We start from the raw sequence: 20,605 nt of genomic DNA on the forward strand, positions 1-20,605 counted from the left end.
TTATATATCAAATGGCTGACATTCAGTAGAATTCTTCTAACTCTAGTACGTTGGAATCAAGAATTGGGAAGCAGTGCTGTGTGGAATTTCAATATCATGACCTGTGTCTCCATGGCAGGGCCCTGCTGCCAGCCAAATAGTGATTTCTTTTCAGGACATGGTATCTGTTTGGCTCCATCACATATAAACAAGTAAACATTCTTTTAGAACAGATCTTTTCAATGTTTTCATTAACAGGCCATCTGTAAGGCATACACCTACTATTGTCTGAATAGCAAAACGTGTCATTTCTCCCATCTATTCTAAACAATTGAGAAAAAGTGAACAAATGTGGTTTCTTTGAGGAGGCAGCAGTCACCTTGGTCTTTGATGACAAGGACATGCCCATGGCCGGAATTGGGCTCTTAAAGATGTTGCTGGGGGAGCAGGGAGAGAATGCCTACCTACCTGTGTGTGTCTTCCTTAGGCTTTGACATTCCACCCGGCTTCTCCCATCTGCCACTCATTATCAAGAGCCGTTAGCTTTTCCTTCTACACAGTATTCTTTTTGTTGGGCGGGGGGAGGAGGTCACAGAGAGGTACAGATTTTTATGCTCATATACATGTTTTTATTAGAATTTGGATGGGTGGAAGAATTTTCATTTCATTTATTGATAAATATTTATGGTGTCAGCCCAAATGACACATGATGGAAATATGATGGGCTTTCAACTTAGAAAAAACCTGGGTTCAATTCCCTTATTTGGTTACTGTTTATAGTGTATTTAGCCCACACAAGTTTAGCTATTCGAGTTTAACAAGAGTTATAAATGGCCATTTAAATCCTGTCCATCAGTCACTCAGTGAGAGTATATTTCAGGAATAAGTATCTGCTCTTGCCTTAATCAATATGCAATCCCATGGACTTGATCATTTGAACATTTTCCTTAGCTGAGCGTGTTTTTATTATTTAAAGCCATCTATTTCATTCACCATAGTTTAGAATGCAAGTCAATTAACGCTTCTGGTTTTCAACCAAAGCAACTATAGCTTTAATGGGTATATTCATAGGTGGGCTCTGCTGAGGTACTTTTTCCAAATGATTACCAGTGATTTTGGTCTCATGTGCCAACTGGAGAACCTGCCCTCCTCCTAAGATGTGATTCCACTCTGAAAAAGCGGATTTGTCATTTACTGTTTGTATGACTATTAACAAGTTCCTTTCTGCCTTGGTTTCCTCACCTGTGAAAGAAGTATATTAGGGCCTATCTCAAATGATTATTTAAAGATTACTGTAAATAATATATGTGAGGCTCCTAGAACAGCGTGTAGCCCATGGTCAGGGCTCAATAAGTGTTAAATACTTTTATTATTATTATGAGCCTCATATGGAAAACAGAGGTAACAATGCCCAAATTGAACTAACATAATGAAAGTTAAAGATAATGCATGTAAAATGCTTAGCACTATACTTGCCAATGTCAAATCCCCAATAAATGGTAGTTATTTTTATTATCACGCTATTCGTGCTTTAAATTTCTTGCATTTTAATGGGTCAGAAGAGGGAACTTAAGCTAACGTTCAACTTGTTGGTGAAGCACTCTAATTCTCCCTTGGTTTTCAGAAGCGGTTGGGCTGAGAGCTTGAGGACAGGGTTTTTCAGTGCTCACTTATCAGTTAAACAGTTTCTTTCATCAGCATTATTAGTGGCCTGAGAATCTACGTATGCATTCTTTGGAGGATGATAATGTGGTAGTGATGATGAAGTACAGTCAATGATTAAGGGGCTGGTTAGACAAGTCTTTGGCAGTGAAAATCTCACCAAAGCGCTGCAAACAGCATGGACCGTTGTGCTGAGAAATGTAGGCTTAGTTTGATTTTTCTATGGTATTCTTTATGGGTTGCTATAGTAACCATGTACATTTTTTAAATGCAGGTGAAAATATGAATGCTAGACTTCCATGGGCCATATATAATAGATGCTTTTACTTCAGCACATTTATCATCAACAGGGGCAGATGGCAGTCATACAGGGGAATTTTAGAAACAAAATCAACTTGTCCCACAAAACCTGAATTGTACTTTTCACTGAGGCAGCTATAGTATTGTAGAAAGAACCAGATTTAGTCTCTAAACCATAAATAAAAGGTGCTCAATCTTCTTTAAGTCTTTTAACCATTCTAAACCTAATTTTTCATTTATAAAATAGGAACTATAATTCCTTTCTGATGTCTTCACAGGAAATTAAGTAGATGGTTTAAAATTGCTTGGAAACTCTTGAGTACCATGCAGATCTAAGGAGGCAGAAACCCTATTGGTTAGGAATATATGCTTTGGAGTTGAAGGCACTGAGTTTAAATCCCTGCTTCTACTAGTTATTCACTGTGTGACTTTAGCCGAATACTTAATCTCCCCAAGCTTCAGTTTTCTGGAAATAATGCCTCATAAGGTTTCTGTGAGAAATCATTGAAGTGATATATTCAGATGCCTACCAGAATGCCTATAAATTGTGAACATTCATAAATGGAAGCCGTTACTATTATCGTAATGATGCTGTTGGTTAGACTCGTCACTCTTTCCTGAACCAGCAAGAGAAGTTTAGACTTCTTCTGACTAATACTTCAGCAAAATATTCTTTTCTACAATGCACAAATCCCATAAGGTAACTGAGTCTTGGAGTTCTTCCATGGGAGAATTTAAGTTACTTAAGTAATAATAGGGGCTCTTATTGAGGCAATAACCTCTCAAAGGCAATCCTACAACATGGTCTTCCCCCATCCCATGCCAAAAACAGCTTTGACAGCAAAGCTCTGATAGAAATTTCATTATGGGTCATGGTCCCTTTTTCTTGTTGTTTGTTTGTTTTTTCTTGTTTTTTGGGTTTTGTGTTTTTTTTTTGATGGGGGTGGTGAGTGGTGAGTTGAGTTAATATGTTAGTATCAGTGTTGTTAGTAACCAGTTGTCTACATAGCAAAGCTAATTTCACTCCCAAGTTTTGATTTTCCCAAAGAGGACTTTACTTTGGGAAGTTTCTTCTGAGCTATTATTAACCCCATTTTCAGATAAGAAAACTGAGGCTTAGAAAGGTTAAGCAGCATCCCAGGAGCCACATAGATAGAAATCAGCAAGGCCAAGTTTTAACCCCAGATCTGATTGATTCCAGAGCTAAAAAGCTAGCAAGCATCATGTTGTATTGCCCAACTTTCTCTTCCTCGGTGCTTCTGTTTTTGAGAGTAGCACTTTAGAATGGAGACAGAACTGGCCTATGAACCAGTAGAGTCTCGTTCTAGAATGTGAGCTGAGTTTTGAGTACAGCCAACTTTAGTGTTATAGAAAGAAAACAAAACGTTGTTTTCACTAAGTTTTGTATGACCTAAAACTAATTAACCTTTGAGAGCTCTATAAAATGAGATGTATAGATTAATAACTGTATATTTATCATGATCTAAAATAAAGGAAATAACTAAGGACGTCACTCAGGCTCCTTGTCTAAAGTTTCATTGTTAGAGACTGCTGGTTGCCAAGGGGGAGGGGTTTGGGGGAGGGATGGAGTGGGAGGTTGAGGTGAGCAGATGTAAGCTTTCATATATAGGATGGATAAACAACAAGGTCTTACTGTATAGCACAGAGAACTATATTCAGTATCCTATGATAAACCATAATGGAACAGGATATTAAAGAAAGTATGTATAAATATGTATAACTGAATCACTTTGCTGTACAGCAGAAATTAACAACACTGTAAATCAACTATACCTCAATTAGAAAAAAAAATTGAAGGAAAAATAGAGGTTCCTTGTTGGAAGGAACCTAACAGCCACACATTAAACCTCCCAGCTGATGCCTATCCCCCCACCACCCCCATATTCTTGACAAAGAATAATCCCACCATTGTCTGACCATCTATAGTTAGGACTAGCCCTATTCCACAGCTGCCCATGTTTTGGGCTCGTCTTATTTGGGAAGTCCTACCTTTAATCTTACATTTTTCTCTTGTCAAATCTCCATGTTATGCTAAACTAGTCATTTAGTTCATTGTTTCTCCAAGGGTGGAAAGTGCGGAAAACAGGAGTCATGTGTTTCTGATACCAGACAATGTCCTTATGAGTGAACATAGCTTTTGCCTTTAAATAAGACACACCTCTTATTCTCACTGATCATTTTCACATGAAGTACACAGCTGTCTTCCGGGCATACTGTGGCTGTGATGGGCATTGACTTCACGCTTCGATACTTCTACAAGGTTCTGATGGACTTATTACCAGTTTGTAACCAAGATGGTGGCAACAAAATAAGGTGAGCCCTTCAGGGACCCTATATCCTATCTAGCTGAAAAATACAAAGAAAAAGATGTCAGCTATCTCCAGTTGAATGCCAAGCACATTGTCATAGTCAGTGTCAGAAACTGAGTCCATTGCCTGGGTGTTCTATAAAGGAGGTTTTTGTTCTTTTATTTTTCTAAGATGCATGCTGTTTATGACTTAGATGGACAGATTTGGCTTCTGACAAGAAGAGTAACTGTGGCACAGAATTCTCCAAAAGCTCTTGTTTCTCTAGGAGTCTGTAATTAGAGGTTTCCCATATCTTGAGTGCTAGAAAGACCAGAGGGTACTCTTGGGTAGTACTTTTGATGTGAACTTAGTTATTAAACCAAAGTCTTTGTGAGATTTTCAGATGCTTAGACTGTTCCTTTGTACATTTCCCCAGAAAGAGGCTCATGGAACCAAAGGTCTTTGCCACCTGAATTTCAAAAGAGCGTGTCAAAGCAAGGGCATTCCCTTGATTTAATACAGGCCACTTTTAAAAATACCTTTATTTCCAACTCATAGCCCATGCTTCATATCACTGCTGAATTTCACATTGGCCCTTAATGGGGAAATGCAGGATTCACAGCAAACTGTTATGACGGATGGAAAGTAAAACAGAGCAGAATATAGTCTTGATTAAAGCAGTTCTAGCTTCACTTATTTAGTGTTTCCATCAAATATATTTTTGCATGTCCTCTGAACGTTGTATTTTAGGTATGTTTGTCATTGAAAGAGGAAATTGTATGGTTTACCTATAATTTGTGCCTGAAAATACCCAAGACTGCTTCTTTCGGAATCTCCCTCCCCAGCAAAAAGAAAAAAATGTCCCACTTTATACATTCTTGCAAAAGATCTTCGAGCCCATCTTACTTAGTCTGGGTGGTCACATTCTGTACGAAGCATGTAGGTGACCTCAGAGTCAGGTGTAACTCTCTCGCCTTAAACCGTATGCTAGGTAATCCAGCGCCTTGAGAATTAATGTGTCTGTCACCTGACTGCCAGCCTTCCTTCATTTCGTCCATGAATATTTACTGAGAACCTGCTAAATGCAATTTGTGTCAGGGCTAGCAAGATAGATGCTCTCCAGAAGCATAGAACAGCAGCTTCTGTGAACGAGGAATGTCATTGTCTTGGCACAGGTGCTTCATAATGGAAGACAGGGGTTACCTGGTGGCACATCCAACCCTCATTGACCCCAAAGGACATGCACCCGTGGAACAGCAGCACATCACCCACAAGGTATTTGTCACGAAGCTAGAGCCCAGTTCTCCGCCGGGCTGCGGCTCACTAACCACATGGCACCTGTCTTGTGTTCTGCTTGGCCTCGGTAGGAGCCCCTGGTAGCAAATGACATCCTGAACCACCCCAACTTTGTAAAGAAGAACCTGTGCAACAGCTTCAGTGACAGAACGGTCCAGAGGTTTTATAAATTCAACACGAGCCTAGTGGTAAGTTGATTCCTCAACGCTCTCTTCTCCCATCCAGCTATGGAATTGCAAGGGAGTCATGGTTTGTGTCTGAATGTTAGCTATTACCGGCTGTTTCATTGCCTGCGAATTAGAGTGATAGGACATGACAGACCTTAGTCCAACTCCCCAGTCTGATGGTTGTGGGATATAAAGCCCTGAATGGAGAAGTGAGTGTTTTAAGGGTTCACAGTTGGTATTTTGCTTTGGTTTTGTTTGTTTAAAGACTTACCCAATCTAAGCCCTTTGAAATGTCTGCTGAAGTCTGTTCCCACACTCTTGTATAAATATATGTGGCACCATGTGGTCCTCTCTTCCTGTCTTCTAGAGATTACTCAGTCTCCCTAAATTCTTAAAGCCAAATTAGGTTAGTTCTTGGTCATCCACCCTCTTAGATGAGAGCTCTTATGTAGATCATCCAAAAATAATTCCTTTTTTTTTTTTAAGCTTAGAATACTCTCTTGTGATTTGAGATGCTACAGATTTACCTGGATATGGTTAGAGATCTTAAGGATATACTTATTAATTTGTAAATAATCCTAGCTGAGAGAGAATGGGTCATGACAGAACCAACATTCAAAAAGTTATTCACAAGAAGTAAATGTATTCACAAATCATTACATGTATTATTAAAAAGATAATCATAAAGATGTATTGAGCTAGTACACCTGAAACTAACACAACATTGTAAATCAACTGTACTCTAATAAAAAATTTTTTAAATAAATAAAATAAAATTAGCTTGAAGTCAAAAACAAAAGAGGTTGGGGCTTCCCTGGTGGCGCCCCAACCAGGGAAGTGGTTGAGAGTCCGCCTGCCGATGCAGGGGACACGGGTTCGTGCCCCGGTCCGGGGAGATCCCACATGCCGCGGAGCGGCTGGGCCCGTGAGCCATGGCCGCTGAGCCTGCGCTCCGCAACGGGAGAGGCCACAACAGTGAGAGGCCCGCGTACCGCAAAAAAAAAAAAAAAAAAAAGAGGTTAAATGAAAATCCTAAACTTAGTCTCAGAAAAAGTGATTGTAAAAACAATTGTGTAGGGGACTAGAAGAGTTTTAAGAATGAATATATTAATAGGATAGTGTGTTCAAAGCAAGGGAAGTCATTATTACTCTGTTCAACCCCCATACCCATTCTGATGAGCCCTTTCTGTAAAGGAGACATTGACAAACATGCATGTAATCAGAGGGAGGCTGTCAGGTAAGGTTGTCATATGAAAGTCTGCCTTACTCTGTTATCTTCTGTCATTTGTACAATGATTTCCTGAGTCTTCAGCAGAGAAGCTGGGATATTCCAGTAGAAATTTTTGAGACATGCAAATTTTAGTGGAATATGAATTAGAATAAATTCTTAATGGCCCAAGTTATTCCAAAATGGAACTGGAACATTCCTGGTTATTGGAGCTAACAGGCTGATAAGCCTATGTTATTGCTTCTATTGTAAAGGCGGGCATCTTCCAGGCAGTAAAGAATTCGTCTAGACCTTTTAAGAAACGATTCAGTGCCATGATTCTCAGGGTTAGGCTTATCCTCACCATGCACACATAAGGGATAACTGGCGTGGAAACCAACATGGGCTTAAATAATTGGCCTACTACATATGACACGTGCAGAAAAAATGACCAGACTCAACTTTACGATGCTGCTTTAGAATCTTTGGCTTTCAAATACTGTAGACATTTCATGAAGCCAGCTACCACATTTTCTTATTGTAGAACGAAGAAAAGGATGCTTGCTTTAGTTGGACTGAAGTATTTTCAGCAGTTGGTTGAAGGGTTGTTTTCAGGATGGTGGAGCTGAAACTTTGCATTGTTGTCTGTCACTTCTGACAACTCTGTTGTCTGTAGGGGGATCTGACAAACCTTGTGCACGGCAGTCACTGTTCTAAATACAGACTGGCGAGGATCCCGGGAACCAATGCATTTGTCGGCATTGTCAACGAAACGTGTGACTCTCTGGCCTTCTGTGCTTGTAGCATGGTGGACCGGCTCTGTCTCAACTGTCACCGGTAAAAATGGGACGGGTCATATTCTCTGTTTACCACACTACTGAATATTTTAACTGATGCCAACTGCAAAATAAACATGAAGTGTTCAGGTGTGTCCTAGAGGAAAGGAAAATCCTGGTTACAAAAGCATTTAGAGCTGTGTTGTTCGTAGCATCCTTGTCCAAAGAACAATGGATTGAGGTCAGTTGTATTTAAACCTTCAGTGATAACTTTTACTGTCCCTTTTAACTAGCTCATGGTGTCCTTATTTCATTTCCCTCAGTGCATGTACAATATATAGTTTATCAACCCTCTGCATAGTAACTTTCTTTTTCCTTTTCAGAATGGAACAAAATGAATGTGAATGTCCTTGTGAGTGCCCTCTAGAGGTCAATGAGTGCACTGGCAACCTCACCAATGCAGAGAACAGGTAAATTTAAAATGTGCGTGTGTGTGCATATTTATAATGGGAGTCTTGTTTATAGATTTGTTTCGAGTTGGAAGTATAAGAAGGTGGTTCATTCTAATGATGGAACTGTTCAGTGAGCCAGTTTTCAAACTCCATAGTGTCTTAAAATGAAGTCCACTTTCAGGTTTGAATATAAATGCTAAAAAATTTTTGAGTATATGTGCTACTTACAAAAAATATGAGACTGTTACAAGCATTAACTAAGTGCCTAACATGTGTCAGATACTGTATGTCCAATAAGTCACTTAGTTTTCTTTCTTTCTTTCTTTTTTTTTTTTACTTTATTTATTTTTGACTACGTTGGGTCTTCGTTGCAGCATGTGGGCTTTCTCTAGTTGCAGCGAGCGGGGGCTACTCTTCATTTCGGTGCGTGGGCTTCTCATTGCAGTGGCTTCTCTTGTTGCAGAGCATGGGCTCTAGGCGCCCAGGCTTCAGGAGTTGTGGCTCAAGGGCTCTAGAGTGCAGGCTCAGTAGTTGTGGCACATGGGCTTAGTTGCTCCGTGGCATGTGGGGTCTTCCCGCACCAGGGCTCGAACCCATGTCCCCTGCATTGGCAGGCAGATTCTTAACCACTGCGCCACCAGGGAGGCCCTGTCACTTAGTTTTCAAATTAACCCTTTGATAAACATGTAGGAACATTTCACACACACAGATGCTCACCCATAATATAGCATTATATATCTCAGTGACAGATTTTCAGGCCAGATTGGCCCAAGGTTTCATAGAGCTAAGTGGCAAAGCCAGCATTCAAACCCAGATCTGTTTGACACTGTCAGGGGCCAAGGGCATGATGAGTTTGGAATATGGATGGTCTTGGTCCTAACCTTCAGGCTTGCTCCTACGTAGAAACCCAAGCTGTGAAGTCCACCAGGAGCCAGTGACGTACACGGCCATTGACCCTGGCCTGCAGGAGGCTCTTCACCAGTGTGTCAACAGCAGGTGCAGTCAGAGGATGGAGAGTGGGTAAGCAGTGCCCGGTGCTGGTTTCACGTCAACATCATAGCTGCAGGAGCAGAACCTAGTAAAGAATAGGGACCGACAGCCTCCTTGAGCTGTCCAGATGGTATTTATCATCCCCATTCTTGATGTTTTAAAAAGATGTACCAGTTTTTCAGGTCCAGAACTGATTTTGATATGCCCTTTATCTACCAGGTTTAATGTTATCTGGTTTCCACTTGTTACAGCTATTTGGCACATGTACCATACCTTAGTAGCCTCATCTGTGGATGGGAAAGTTATTCTTGAAATAAGAGGAGTAAGAGAGGAAATGGCATGAAGAAGCAAGGGCAAGGGGGCAGGAACTCGTGGGTTCTAGAAACAGAACCCAGCTCTATGTGTGATACATTGAAGCTCATCAATTCTTTCTTAGAAAGCAGATATGCTTTACAGGAGTGTTGAGAACTGAAAGCCGCACGCTCCCTGCTCCCTCCCCCTCCTCCCTAGGGTGTTTGGGACTAAACAACTGCAAGCTGCCATTTGATTCAACAAAATTACTGGGTGAAACGGGCAGCCAGTTTTACTTTCAGTATGTATTTTAGCAAAGGAATGGTAGGGCATCAGATAGATTAATTCGGTGTGTTATGCAGTAACCCAAAGCCTGTTAAGCTTGAGAAACACTGTGTCAGAATGCACTCAATATGTTAAAAGTTCTAAGAAATTGGCAGCAAAGAAATCTGTTCAACTCATCCACTGTTTCCCCAACTTGTTTGATCAATTTTTCCTTCCTTCCTTTTTCTTTTTTTTTTTAATGACCATATACCTGGGGAGTGTGAGGCCAAAGTCTAACAAACCTTGGGGCCATGTGGTCTTTTAAGATGATTCTGAGTGACCCTGCACTAATCCATGATGTGTGGACTTCATGGTTTGATGCGCAGAGAGCGGTTCTGTTTCTCTCATCTCCAAGTTGTTGAGGGACATTAGACAGCTTTCCTGTGGCAGGCTATGGCTGTTCTCCTTTTATAAGGAAAGGAAACTCAGGCTCAAGGAGTTATAGCACTAGTGAGTCATGGAACCCCTGAGAGCTATCTGATGCCCAAGTCCATGTGCTCTCCCCTGCATGACACCGCTTTCTGGAATATTCAGCGTTGTCTTTCTGGCAGGGACTGCTTTGGTGTGCTGGATTGTGAATGGTGCATGGTAGACAGCGATGGCAAGACCCACTTGGACAAATCCTACTGTGCTCCCCAGAAAGAATGCTTCGGGGGGATCGTTGGAGCCAAAAGTCCCTATGTTGATGACATGGGAGCAATAGGTATGTTTTTGGGGAACCCAGAATAATTTGATTCTTGAAAACATATTTTCTTGCCTCTATACTAGGACAGAGATCTTAAAATAATTCTCTACCCTACTTCCCTGATTTCTTTGCCAGTAGTTTTTAGTTGCAAAACCAAGGCAAATAATTACTTTCAAAGCTGGCTAGCTATACTGTGCAGAGTAAGCAGCCATCTTTCCTGCCAAATTTTGCAAGCCTGGAATTCATTCCCATAAAGCTTGTTCTGAGAAAAATCAGGCCTGATTTCTGAGCAGCTGAACTGTGGGGTTGTGTGAATGTGAATCCCAGCTGTCAGAAACACAGGGCTGGTGATGGGCAGAGTGACCCGTGCATATCGCTTTCCTGCTGCTACCTTCCCTCACAACTTTTGAAGGCAGAAATCTTATGGCTACAAATTAGTATTTAGGTCCTTGAGGTCGGCAAAAGCCAGAGCTATCCAGTGCAGTGGGGTGGCTTGGGGTGGGGGAAAGGGACATTTTGGGGAGGAATACCATTGGGATTAGGCCCCAAGACCTCAAAAATACTACCTGCATACCCACCCTGAGATCTTCTCAGTGTCTTTCTGGAATTACCACAAGCTCCTCAAGCTTAGCGGGCAAGTGAAAAGATATTTAAGCCCTTAGTTAATGCCTTTTTTGACATCTCCCCACATTAGCCTGTCTGTGGAAGAAAAGCTTTTCCTATATGTGAGGAAGGGTTCTGAGCTCTCATATGACTACCGGACGAGGTTAGGACACGATTGAAGTGACCTTGCTCCAAGAAGTCACTTTATATGCCCACCTGCAGTTTCCTGTCTGAAAAGTGCAAATAGTGTCTTAAAGGGAACCCAATAAGCTTTGAAATTTGATCCTTTTGGGAGGTCACGTGACTGAGCCACTGAAATAAATGACACCGTGTAGAGTAAATATGTGCGAAGAGACCCACGTCGCCCTGCCTCACCTCTGTACTAAGAGCAGTGCACAGCCCAGGGCTGGGCCCTTACACTGGGCACTGCATGTTTAAGGGACCCTCAACCACGTGCTTATTTCACAAGTCCTTGCCAATTGTGTGCTCTGCAAGCAAGCAGCATTTCATCTGAGAACCAGAAATTAAAGAAAGCCCTGTTCCCACATCCCAGTGGGTCTTCTTTAAGGGATTCAAAGCTTAAAGCCGCCGTTCTTACATATCTTCACTGAACCCCTTCCCACCGCATTCCTTCCCATCTCACCCCCGTCCCCATCTCCTGCTACGCTTGGGAAATCTTTATGAAGGACATCTGTTTGTTTATTTTAATGAAGGTGATGAGGTTGTCACATTGAACATGATTAAAAGTGCCCCTGTGGGTCCCGTGGCCGGAGGCATCATGGGCTGCATCATGGTCTTGGTCCTGGCCGTGTATGCATACCGTCATCAGATTCATCGCCGGAGTCATCAGCATATGTCTCCTCTTGCTGCCCAAGGTGAGCTCGAAAGGAATCCCAAAGCTCCCCCAGGAGGCAGCAGGCTCCCAGGGTTGTTCCAAGGCGAGAAGGACAGTAACCAGTTGTAAGCCTTTAAGCGACTGTAAGACCAGTGCTACATTTCCTGCTACTGTGGAGTAGATTCGGAGGTCCCCAAAGCCTGCTTTTCCCTCCTTTAGTTCACAGCTCATTCTTTAGGGCCTAAATCCTGCAAGCCCCATTTGATTCCCCAGAAAATCCCTAGATTATCTCTCTCCTTACACAAGCGTGAGCCCGCCATAGCTTGCCTCTGGAATAAGACAGTCAGGGGAGCTGGGAAGCTGAGTGGGAAATTTTGTTCTTCGCTAAGCTCAGATATGCTGCCTTTGCTGTTCCGAAAAGACGGGCAGACCAAAGATACCTCAGGCCACTACTGGCAGGAACATGAATCTGTTCTATTGCAGCTATTACTATATTGTGTGAATGAACACACATTCAAAGGAATGATCACATCTCTTAAAACAGGATAAGGACTGTCCAACCTGGATAAGGACTTGAAGTCAGATACAAAATGATTAATTGGTCATTATGTCTTCCATATCAAGAGTTAAATGTGGTATCTGTGCTCGTTTGCAAGGAACAAAACCATTTAACGACCATCCCCATCCTCCCTACAAACCCCTTGGGATGTGTTACCCTGACCTTTGTGGAGATAAGACTCACTCATCATTTTTCCTGGACTTGGTCAGGAGCCTGGCAGCCGTCATGATTAGTCGATGTTGGAATATTTCACTGTGGTCGCAATCCTGTCAGGGGATCATGGGATCGTGTTGCCTGATTTAGTAACTGAGCTGACCACAAAGCTCTTTCCTCTTGGTAAGGTTTGGTTTGACTGAGGGTGACTGCCCTCCAGTGTAACCTTAGGCCTGGCCTTTTCTAGCATTCTGTAGCACCATTTTATCAGCACAGTCAGCCGTGGTTTTAGACCCCTTCCTTCCGTTTCAGGTACTTGAGGAGAGGATTAAAGACCTGTTAGCCTCAATCAACATCTTTTCTCCTCTGTCTCCAGAAATCAATCTCAGGTGCCCCACTGGATTATTCACCTCTTGTTCTCTCTTCTGATTCCTGCTCCCTCCTCCTTTAAAAAAAAAAAAAATGAGATGGGGCATCAGTTCATTGATGGAGTGCTGTCATCCAGTCATCCAATGAACACTCTGCAGGGCATTAAAGTGGGTGATTTTGTTTGATTAAATAGTCATGTTTCTCTCTTTTGAATGATGGGTAGAAATGTCAGTGCGTATGTCCAACCTGGAGAATGACAGAGATGAAAGGGATGATGACGGCCATGAAGACAGAGGCATCAGTGAGTATCCAGGCTGCTTCCATGCAGAACGTGGCAGCAGGAGCTAATCCAGAATAAATGTGCTTTCTCGTATTAAAGTTTAAGATGCTTTGGCATGATGGGGTTCTTTTTTTCCCCCATTTTCATTAGGAATAAGCGTAGGTATTTGCTTTGTTCTAGTACATCTCAAAAGATTTCAGGGTGTTCTTTGTTGCACTAAGTACTTTGGCCTAAAACACCTTACTCTTCCCTTTCTTTCTCCTCCTCATTACTTTCCAGTATAGCATTTTAGAAAGGGAGTCATCAGGCATGCATTTCTTTTAAATCCCTTAACTAATGTATACAACTCAGGGGGAAAAAAAGAACATTTCTCTATCAAAAGAGAGCTCCATGTGTGTTGAGATACTTTGGCCTTCAACTATACAGAGTATATCTCCTTGATGCATGTTGGAGATATGTCATTAGGGACCTCTTGCTGTCCCAGTCCTAAAACCAACTCCCCTAATCCTCAGAATCGTTGAAAAATGACTCATTCTAGCTCTGCAAGGAATAAGTCCCCCCATCATGTGAATGAGGCTACTTAGCGCAAATGTGCTTGATACAATAAAGATACTGGCCTAAGAGTGACTAACCATCCTTGCCTTCCACAGTCAGCAATACTCGATTTATAGCTGCAGTCATCGAACGGCACGCACACAGTCCAGAAAGGAGGCGTCGCTACTGGGGTCGCTCAGGAACAGAAAGCGATCATGGTAAGAAGGTCTGGCTTCCTGCGCTCGAGGCCCTGAGGACCCTGGTGCACTTGTGGGCCAGTGCTCACAAGTTATTTATGCATAAATAACCCTTCTCTCTCTTTCCCGTTCCATGCTCAGGTCAATTATTTTGACATAGTTTTCCAAATAGTTACATTCCAACATGAAACTTTTATAAGAGCCCCAGGAGAGCTTGGCTTATGGCTCAGCATTCCCAGGCATACGTGGGATGACCTCTGGGCGCACAGATTGCCTCCCGGGTTTTCTCCATGAATAAGCGTTCAGATCATCTCAATGGTACCTGCTTACCCATTCACTGAGAACCAGTGGTACCCCACGTGGTTCTCAGTGAATCGACTTAGTCATAGGTCCTGCTGCCCAGTGATGTTGGTTGGCAAACACCAGTATCGACAAGGGCTCTCTTGGCCACATACTCTCAGGGCCTGGCAAGAATCCATGCTGTCATCTGGCATCCCCTGCCCTGACCTCCTGCCTGGCCTGGAGCCCCAGGGAAGCCTTCACCAAAGAGACAACACTTACCCTGGGCCTTGAAGGATGATTAAAGAAAAGTGAGGGACAAAGGATATTAGAGGCAAAGGGACTGGTGTGTACAAAGTCATGGAGGTGCCTAAAGTGCCCGTAAGATGCTCGGGAAGGGTCGGGACTGAGTTGTGAAGAGACACTGGGTGCTAAGTGAGCTACCAATTATCAAGTCCACGGCTGTACCAACAGCATGGCCACCATGTACCTTCTCACCTTCCCAGTGCCCGTATGGCTCATTGTCACAGAGAACAGCAGATGTGTCCTACTGTCTAGGCATCCCTGCCACTGTTGCACAAAACTATAACAGAAGTGTACATCCTTTCCTGTAATTGTCAGATCTTTTTGTTTTTCATATAGCTGTTTAATTTTCCAGAAATCTTTCTTTTCTTCCCAGAATCAGGTCTTTTTTTAATGCATAAATAATGCATTTATGCTTTTTTTATTCTGCTTTCTCCACATCTACCCTGAAAAAACAAACGTCTTCAAGCAGTGTGCTTCCACACCTGTGCTAAAAAATGCAGGAGTAGATATTCATCAAAGCAGCCAATGTGGCCTTTTACACGGCAGCCAGGTATCCAAACTCCCTTTGGAAAACAGGAGAAGCCAAAGGTCTGATTTTTAAATTGGGGACTCTTAATTTGGGCTCTGAATGACATTGTTCCCACCAACTAAATAGAAACTTCTGGTTTCTATGGAGAGTCAAAGCAGAACTTAAATTTCTCAGTTTCTTTGACTTTCTGCCTTTTTTCCAGAAAAACCTTTGAACCTGCATAAATTCATTCTGCCAGGCAGTTCTGTGTCTCTTCTCCTTTGAATAATAAAACAGGTTTGAGGCTACTAGAGTTCAACAGAAATAATTTCTTATTCAGCAGAAATACTGAGTTCTTTCTCTCTCTCTCCCTCTCCGTCTCTCTCTCCCTCTCCCCACCCCCCTTTCCCCTGGTAGAAACTGCTTCAGTACAAAATTGGAATTCTGAGTGATGTTCTAATGTTCCATTAGCCCTCCCATCATCTTAGTAAAAATGGCATATGAAGCAACAGCTGAGATGAAAGGAATGGTGCGGTGTCAGCATCCAGAAGCCAAGGAATCTAGCTAAGGGCTTGCTTGCTTTCATTTTTCACAATAATTGGATCCCTGTTATCCCCAGAGTTTCTCATGCAGACAGAATGCAGCGCCAGAAGAAGCGGAAGACATTGACATTCCACGTAATTCCAAAGGCATCACAAAGTCAGCAGCATTTAACCGAGCATTGTCCTATCCCTGAACCTGTATGGTGGGTCACTGAAAGTGGTGGTATCAAGCTAATGTCCCCGTGGTACCTAGAGGATAGGTACACGTTAAACACGGAAATCTGATCTAGTTCTTTTGTGGCACACGACTTGCTCAAGCGTGTGTTCTCTTATTTGGTGAAGGTATCAGGCGGGCATCTGCTGTTTGCTTGGCAGAGAGGAAGGAGTTGGGGAAGGGAGCGGGATGGGCCTTATTTCTGCCAGGCAGCGTGGTCTAGAAGAGCTTATAAGACAAGTCAAGCAGAATTCACTTGGAATCCCACCTCTCCCCTTCTTTCCAGGTAGTGAGACCTTAGGGAAGCTACGTGGACCTCAGTTTCCTAATAATTAAAACAGGATTAGAAATTCCTCCCGGGTAAGGTTGTCGTGAGGATGAAGTGAGATAACACATGGCAGGCATGAGCTCAGAGCTGACCTCACCTCCGTACCCACTCTGCCCTCAAGGAATTGATAATCCAGCACGAAACTGTAAATGCGTGCATGTATTCACAAGACTGATAAAAGGCTGAATGTGACAGCTTCCTTAAAGAAGTGGAACAAAGAAGAAGATGGGGAGAGAGTTCACTTTTATCTGCAAGTAAATCATGTAAGACCCTGGGGAGAGAGGGGACACACACAAAAGGAAACCTCAGAAGAATAAAATATATAAATGTATAAGGATGGAACAGACCAGACTTTCATGGTATGGTTCAGAGTGGTGATATTCCCAGAATTAAAACTAAATGTTACCCACCTAAACTTGGAGACTCCAGGCTGCATTTTTAACTAGAAATATTTCATGTGGCCAACAGAGTTTTGTATTTTAAAAGAACCTGATTTTTAATTTTTGTATCTTAAAAGAAAACTACTCAAAATAAGAATGGTGTCTGAAAAGTAGAATCATTTTTATCAACGTTCTGACACCACGTAGAATGATCGTTTTCCAGCACTTGGCTATTAACTGTTACACTCTGCTTTGCCCATTATTTCTCTTGAAAATATCATATTCTAACTAATCAATCGGCTTATTTTTAAGTTAAAAATCACCAGTATGTATTTGTTCCTTGTGAATCTGTGTTTTAGTTACCATCTCATTAGAAACATTACAAAGGTACGTTAAGCAACATTTTTTTCTTTGTAAAAGGGAATTTTTCCCCTAGCGAAGTAAATTCCAAAAGACTTAAAACGCAAATGCTGAACCTTGAAAATCTGGTCAAAAATTACATAGTGCACCACGAAACCATTTTTTAGAAGTGCAGAGATATTCTCCTGCAGTTACTCGCTGTGACCACAAAGGGGTGATGACCACAAAGGGGTGAGTGAGTCCCCAGAGGGACCTAACAGCCCTTGCCATCAAGAGGGTTTTCTTAAGAACCGTCAGATAAATACATGAGCAGAATGACAAAGAGCAAAAGCCTAATTTGACTCTTCTATTCCTTTTGGATGCCAGGCCTCCTTCCTGAAGCCTGTTTCGCCTTGAAATTGGCTTTGCAGGAATTTCTCTGTGTGCACCTTTGGATAGTAAAGAAGTCTTTCTTTGAAAGTATTTGTAAATGTCCTCTGTGTCTTAAATGGTGCTGCTTCCTGCATGAGTCAGAGACCGTGTCTGTCTTATGCATCACTGTTCCCAGCACTTCACAGAATTGCCTGGCACTGAGTAAACGCTCAGTTAATTTGCTAAGTGAGAGCACGTGTTTGGCTTTCTCCTGCTTCTCTGAAACATGCTACTCCCTCCCTCCAGATTTCCATGAATTACTGAGATAAGAGGAAGCCTGAGTAAGTTACAGAGGGGTTGAGCAGTAGTGTCCCACTGAGGAAATAAAACAGAATTGCCCCAGAGGGGTTCCCTTCGGAGGGGTCCCTGCTGGGATTCTCATCAGAAAGCACCAGGAGAAACGGGGCTGCCCCCGAGTTGCCTTGGGAATGGCTGCAAGGTCACCACCCACCTGGGCCTGTGACCAGCCAGGTTCAGAGCACCCCTGGACTCTAAGTCAGGACTCCAGGCAGGGCCCAGTGAATCCTAGAATGTCTTCATTATTAGATGAGACTGGTAAAATGTCACACCAGACAGAACCACAGATTGCTGAAAAAATTATGTGATTTTTTTTTTTTTTTTAAGCACATGCTTTGTGTAAGGCATAAGTCCTCATACTTGAAGAAGGAGTTTGCTAATGGACAAGACAGCCCTATATTTTTTTGTAATACGGTAAAATCTAAGATAGGGATGTGCACAGATTACCGTTTAAACTCACAGAAGAGTCACCAGAACCCCTATAGGTTGCTGTGACTGGGTGGGGTGGATGTTGGTTGGGAAGGTTTCCCAGAAAAGACCTTCAAACATAACGTGAAGCACAATAGCAAGATAAGGGAAGGTGGGAGGGTGAGACAGGCAGAAGGACCACTGTGAATTTTACACCATGAATGTGAAAATCGGCTGTCAGTTCCGATGGGTGCTTGTAAATGAGCAGTCAGGAAGGCATCCAGGAGGCAAGATGAAGACAGCCTAGCACTAAAGGTTGGCTAAAAATAATCGACACACTGAGATTTTGCTAAAATGTGTTTTCTAGTACTTTAGTCTCTTACGTGTAGAACATTTGTAACTGAGGTTTTAAAGCCTACGTTACATTCTAGACTTAGCACTACTGAAGCTGAGAATCTTGTTCTGGCTCCTGATCTCTTAATCTTGGGTAAAGGCATCACTATTCCTCCAGCAACTGAACCTAGAAACCTCAAGGATATTAACCCTCTTGGCATCTTCACCAGGAAGTCCATTTGGTCACCAGAGCCAGCCCTTCCCTGAACGTGAACAGCTGCTCGCTCCACTTAAACACGGCTAACGTCCCACTTCACGGCCTTGCCGTCTTCTCGGGCCGATGCTCAGTCCCCCGTCCTCTGAGCCTCCCATCCCTCCTTCCCTGTGGCCAGCCTCCTCATTGCCACAAGGGATCATCTTAAAGCACACGTTATGTTGCTGCCATCTACCTTCCCCCTGCCCTTTGACCAGCCTTCCTGGTCTGGTCTCAGCCTGCCTGTCCAGCCTCATCTCTTGCTCTTTTCTCCTACACATGAAGCTTTTCCCCATTCCTCAAATCCATGGAGCCTTTCAGTCTCCTGGTCTTTGAATATGCTCATCTCCCTGCCTGAAGTACCTTCCACCCCTTTCTTTACCTAGTGAACCCCTCTCTCCCATGAGGGCCACCTTAAGTGTCACTTCCTCCAGGATTCTAAGCCAAGTTCATCAGCTTTGGTATTGCTTTGTAATGCCTCTAGTTTCGCACCTGTGTTTCCCCTTCTTGACTGTGGACTTCTCAGAAGCTGGGGCCTCACCTTACCCCTTTTTCTGTTGAACCCCTAGCCTGGCATCTGGCACCAAGAGGGCACTCAGTAATGATGGACACACAACAACGAACTCTCCTTCTTCTGTCCTGATTTATGGCCAACGTGCCTGTTTTTCTGGCTGGGTATCTCTACATACGTTATCCACAGACTCTCAAAATCAAGATGTGCAAAAACAAAATTCGTTTCCTTCCCTGAGACTCAGGATCTCGGAGTCACCCTCTCTTATCATCCTGACTGTAAGTTGCCCCCCACATCAAGTTGCTGATGAACTACTACTGTTTCCACCCCAGAGCTGTCTGTCCAATCCCATAGTTTTAATTCAACAACTCTCAGCTGGGCTGTTACAATAACCTCCTAACTGCCTCCCTCTCTCTCCTTTTTATTCAGCCACCAAACTGCCACCAGAACTCTCTCTCTTTTTTTATATGTAAATTTATTTATTTAGTTTTGGCTGCGTTGGATCTTCATTGTGCGCAGGCTTTCTCTAGTTGTGGCGAGCGGGGACTACTGTTCCTTGCGGTGCACGGGCTTCTCATTGAGGTGGCTTTTCTTCTTGTGGAGCACAGGCTCTGGGCACGTGGGCTTCAGTAGTTGCAACACGCGGGCTTCAATATTTGTGGCTCACTGGCTCTAGAGCGCAGGCTCAGTAGTTGTGGCGCACGGGCTCAGTTGCTCCATGACATGTGGGATCTTCCCGGACCAGGGATCGAGCCCACGTTCCCTGCATTGGCAGGCAGATTCTTAACCACTGCACCACCAGGGAAGTCCCAGAACTCTTTTTTTTTTTTTTTAAATACAGCAAGTTCTTATTAGTCATCAGTTTTATACACATTAGTGTATACATGTCAATCCCAATCGCCCAATTCATCACACCACCACCACCACCCCCCGGCCGCTTTCCCCCCTTGGTGTCCATACGTTTGTTCTCTACATCTGTGTCTCAACTTCTGCCCTGCCAACCGGCTCATCTGTACCATTTTTCTAGGTTCCACATACATGCGTTAATATACGATATTTGTTTTACTCTTTCTGCCTTACTTCACTCTGTATGACAGTCTCTAGATCCATCCACGTCTCAATAAATGACTCAATTTCGTTCCTTTTTATGGCTGAGTAATATTCCATTGTATGTATGTACCACAACTTCTTTATCCATTCGTCTCTCGATGGACATTTAGGTTGCTTCCATGACCTGGCTATTGCAAATAGTGCTGCAATGAACATTGGGGTGCATGTGTCTTTTTGAATTATGGTTTTCTCTGGGTATATGCCCAGTAGAGGGATTGCTAGATCATACGGTAATTCTATTTTTAGTTTTTTAAGGAACCTCCGTACTGTTCTCCATAGTGGCTGTATCAATTTACATTCCCAGCAACAGTACAAGAGGGTTCCCTTTTCTCCACACCCTCTCCAACATTTGTTGTTTGTAGATTTTCTGATGATGCCCATTCTAACTGGTGTGAGG

The 20,605-nt window shown here is 42.9% G+C and overlaps 1 protein-coding gene across 1 annotated transcript in view; it reads left to right on the forward strand.

The window, feature by feature from the left end:
• Nucleotides 1-20,605, forward strand: part of CACHD1 (cache domain containing 1) — a 217,304-nt gene that overhangs the window by 187,856 nt on the left and 8,843 nt on the right. Inside the window, exons 17-26 of the mRNA XM_060005710.1 lie at nucleotides 4,153-4,275; nucleotides 5,426-5,525; nucleotides 5,618-5,734; nucleotides 7,597-7,757; nucleotides 8,080-8,166; nucleotides 9,052-9,168; nucleotides 10,305-10,456; nucleotides 11,755-11,916; nucleotides 13,181-13,258; nucleotides 13,888-13,989. Coding sequence (XP_059861693.1) covers nucleotides 4,153-4,275; nucleotides 5,426-5,525; nucleotides 5,618-5,734; nucleotides 7,597-7,757; nucleotides 8,080-8,166; nucleotides 9,052-9,168; nucleotides 10,305-10,456; nucleotides 11,755-11,916; nucleotides 13,181-13,258; nucleotides 13,888-13,989 — 1,199 coding nt within the window. The remainder of the gene's footprint in view (nucleotides 1-4,152; nucleotides 4,276-5,425; nucleotides 5,526-5,617; nucleotides 5,735-7,596; nucleotides 7,758-8,079; nucleotides 8,167-9,051; nucleotides 9,169-10,304; nucleotides 10,457-11,754; nucleotides 11,917-13,180; nucleotides 13,259-13,887; nucleotides 13,990-20,605) is intronic.

This window comes from Delphinus delphis, chromosome 1 (assembly GCF_949987515.2).
Source record: "Delphinus delphis chromosome 1, mDelDel1.2, whole genome shotgun sequence".
In the NCBI taxonomy this organism is placed as follows: Eukaryota; Metazoa; Chordata; class Mammalia; order Artiodactyla; family Delphinidae; genus Delphinus; species Delphinus delphis.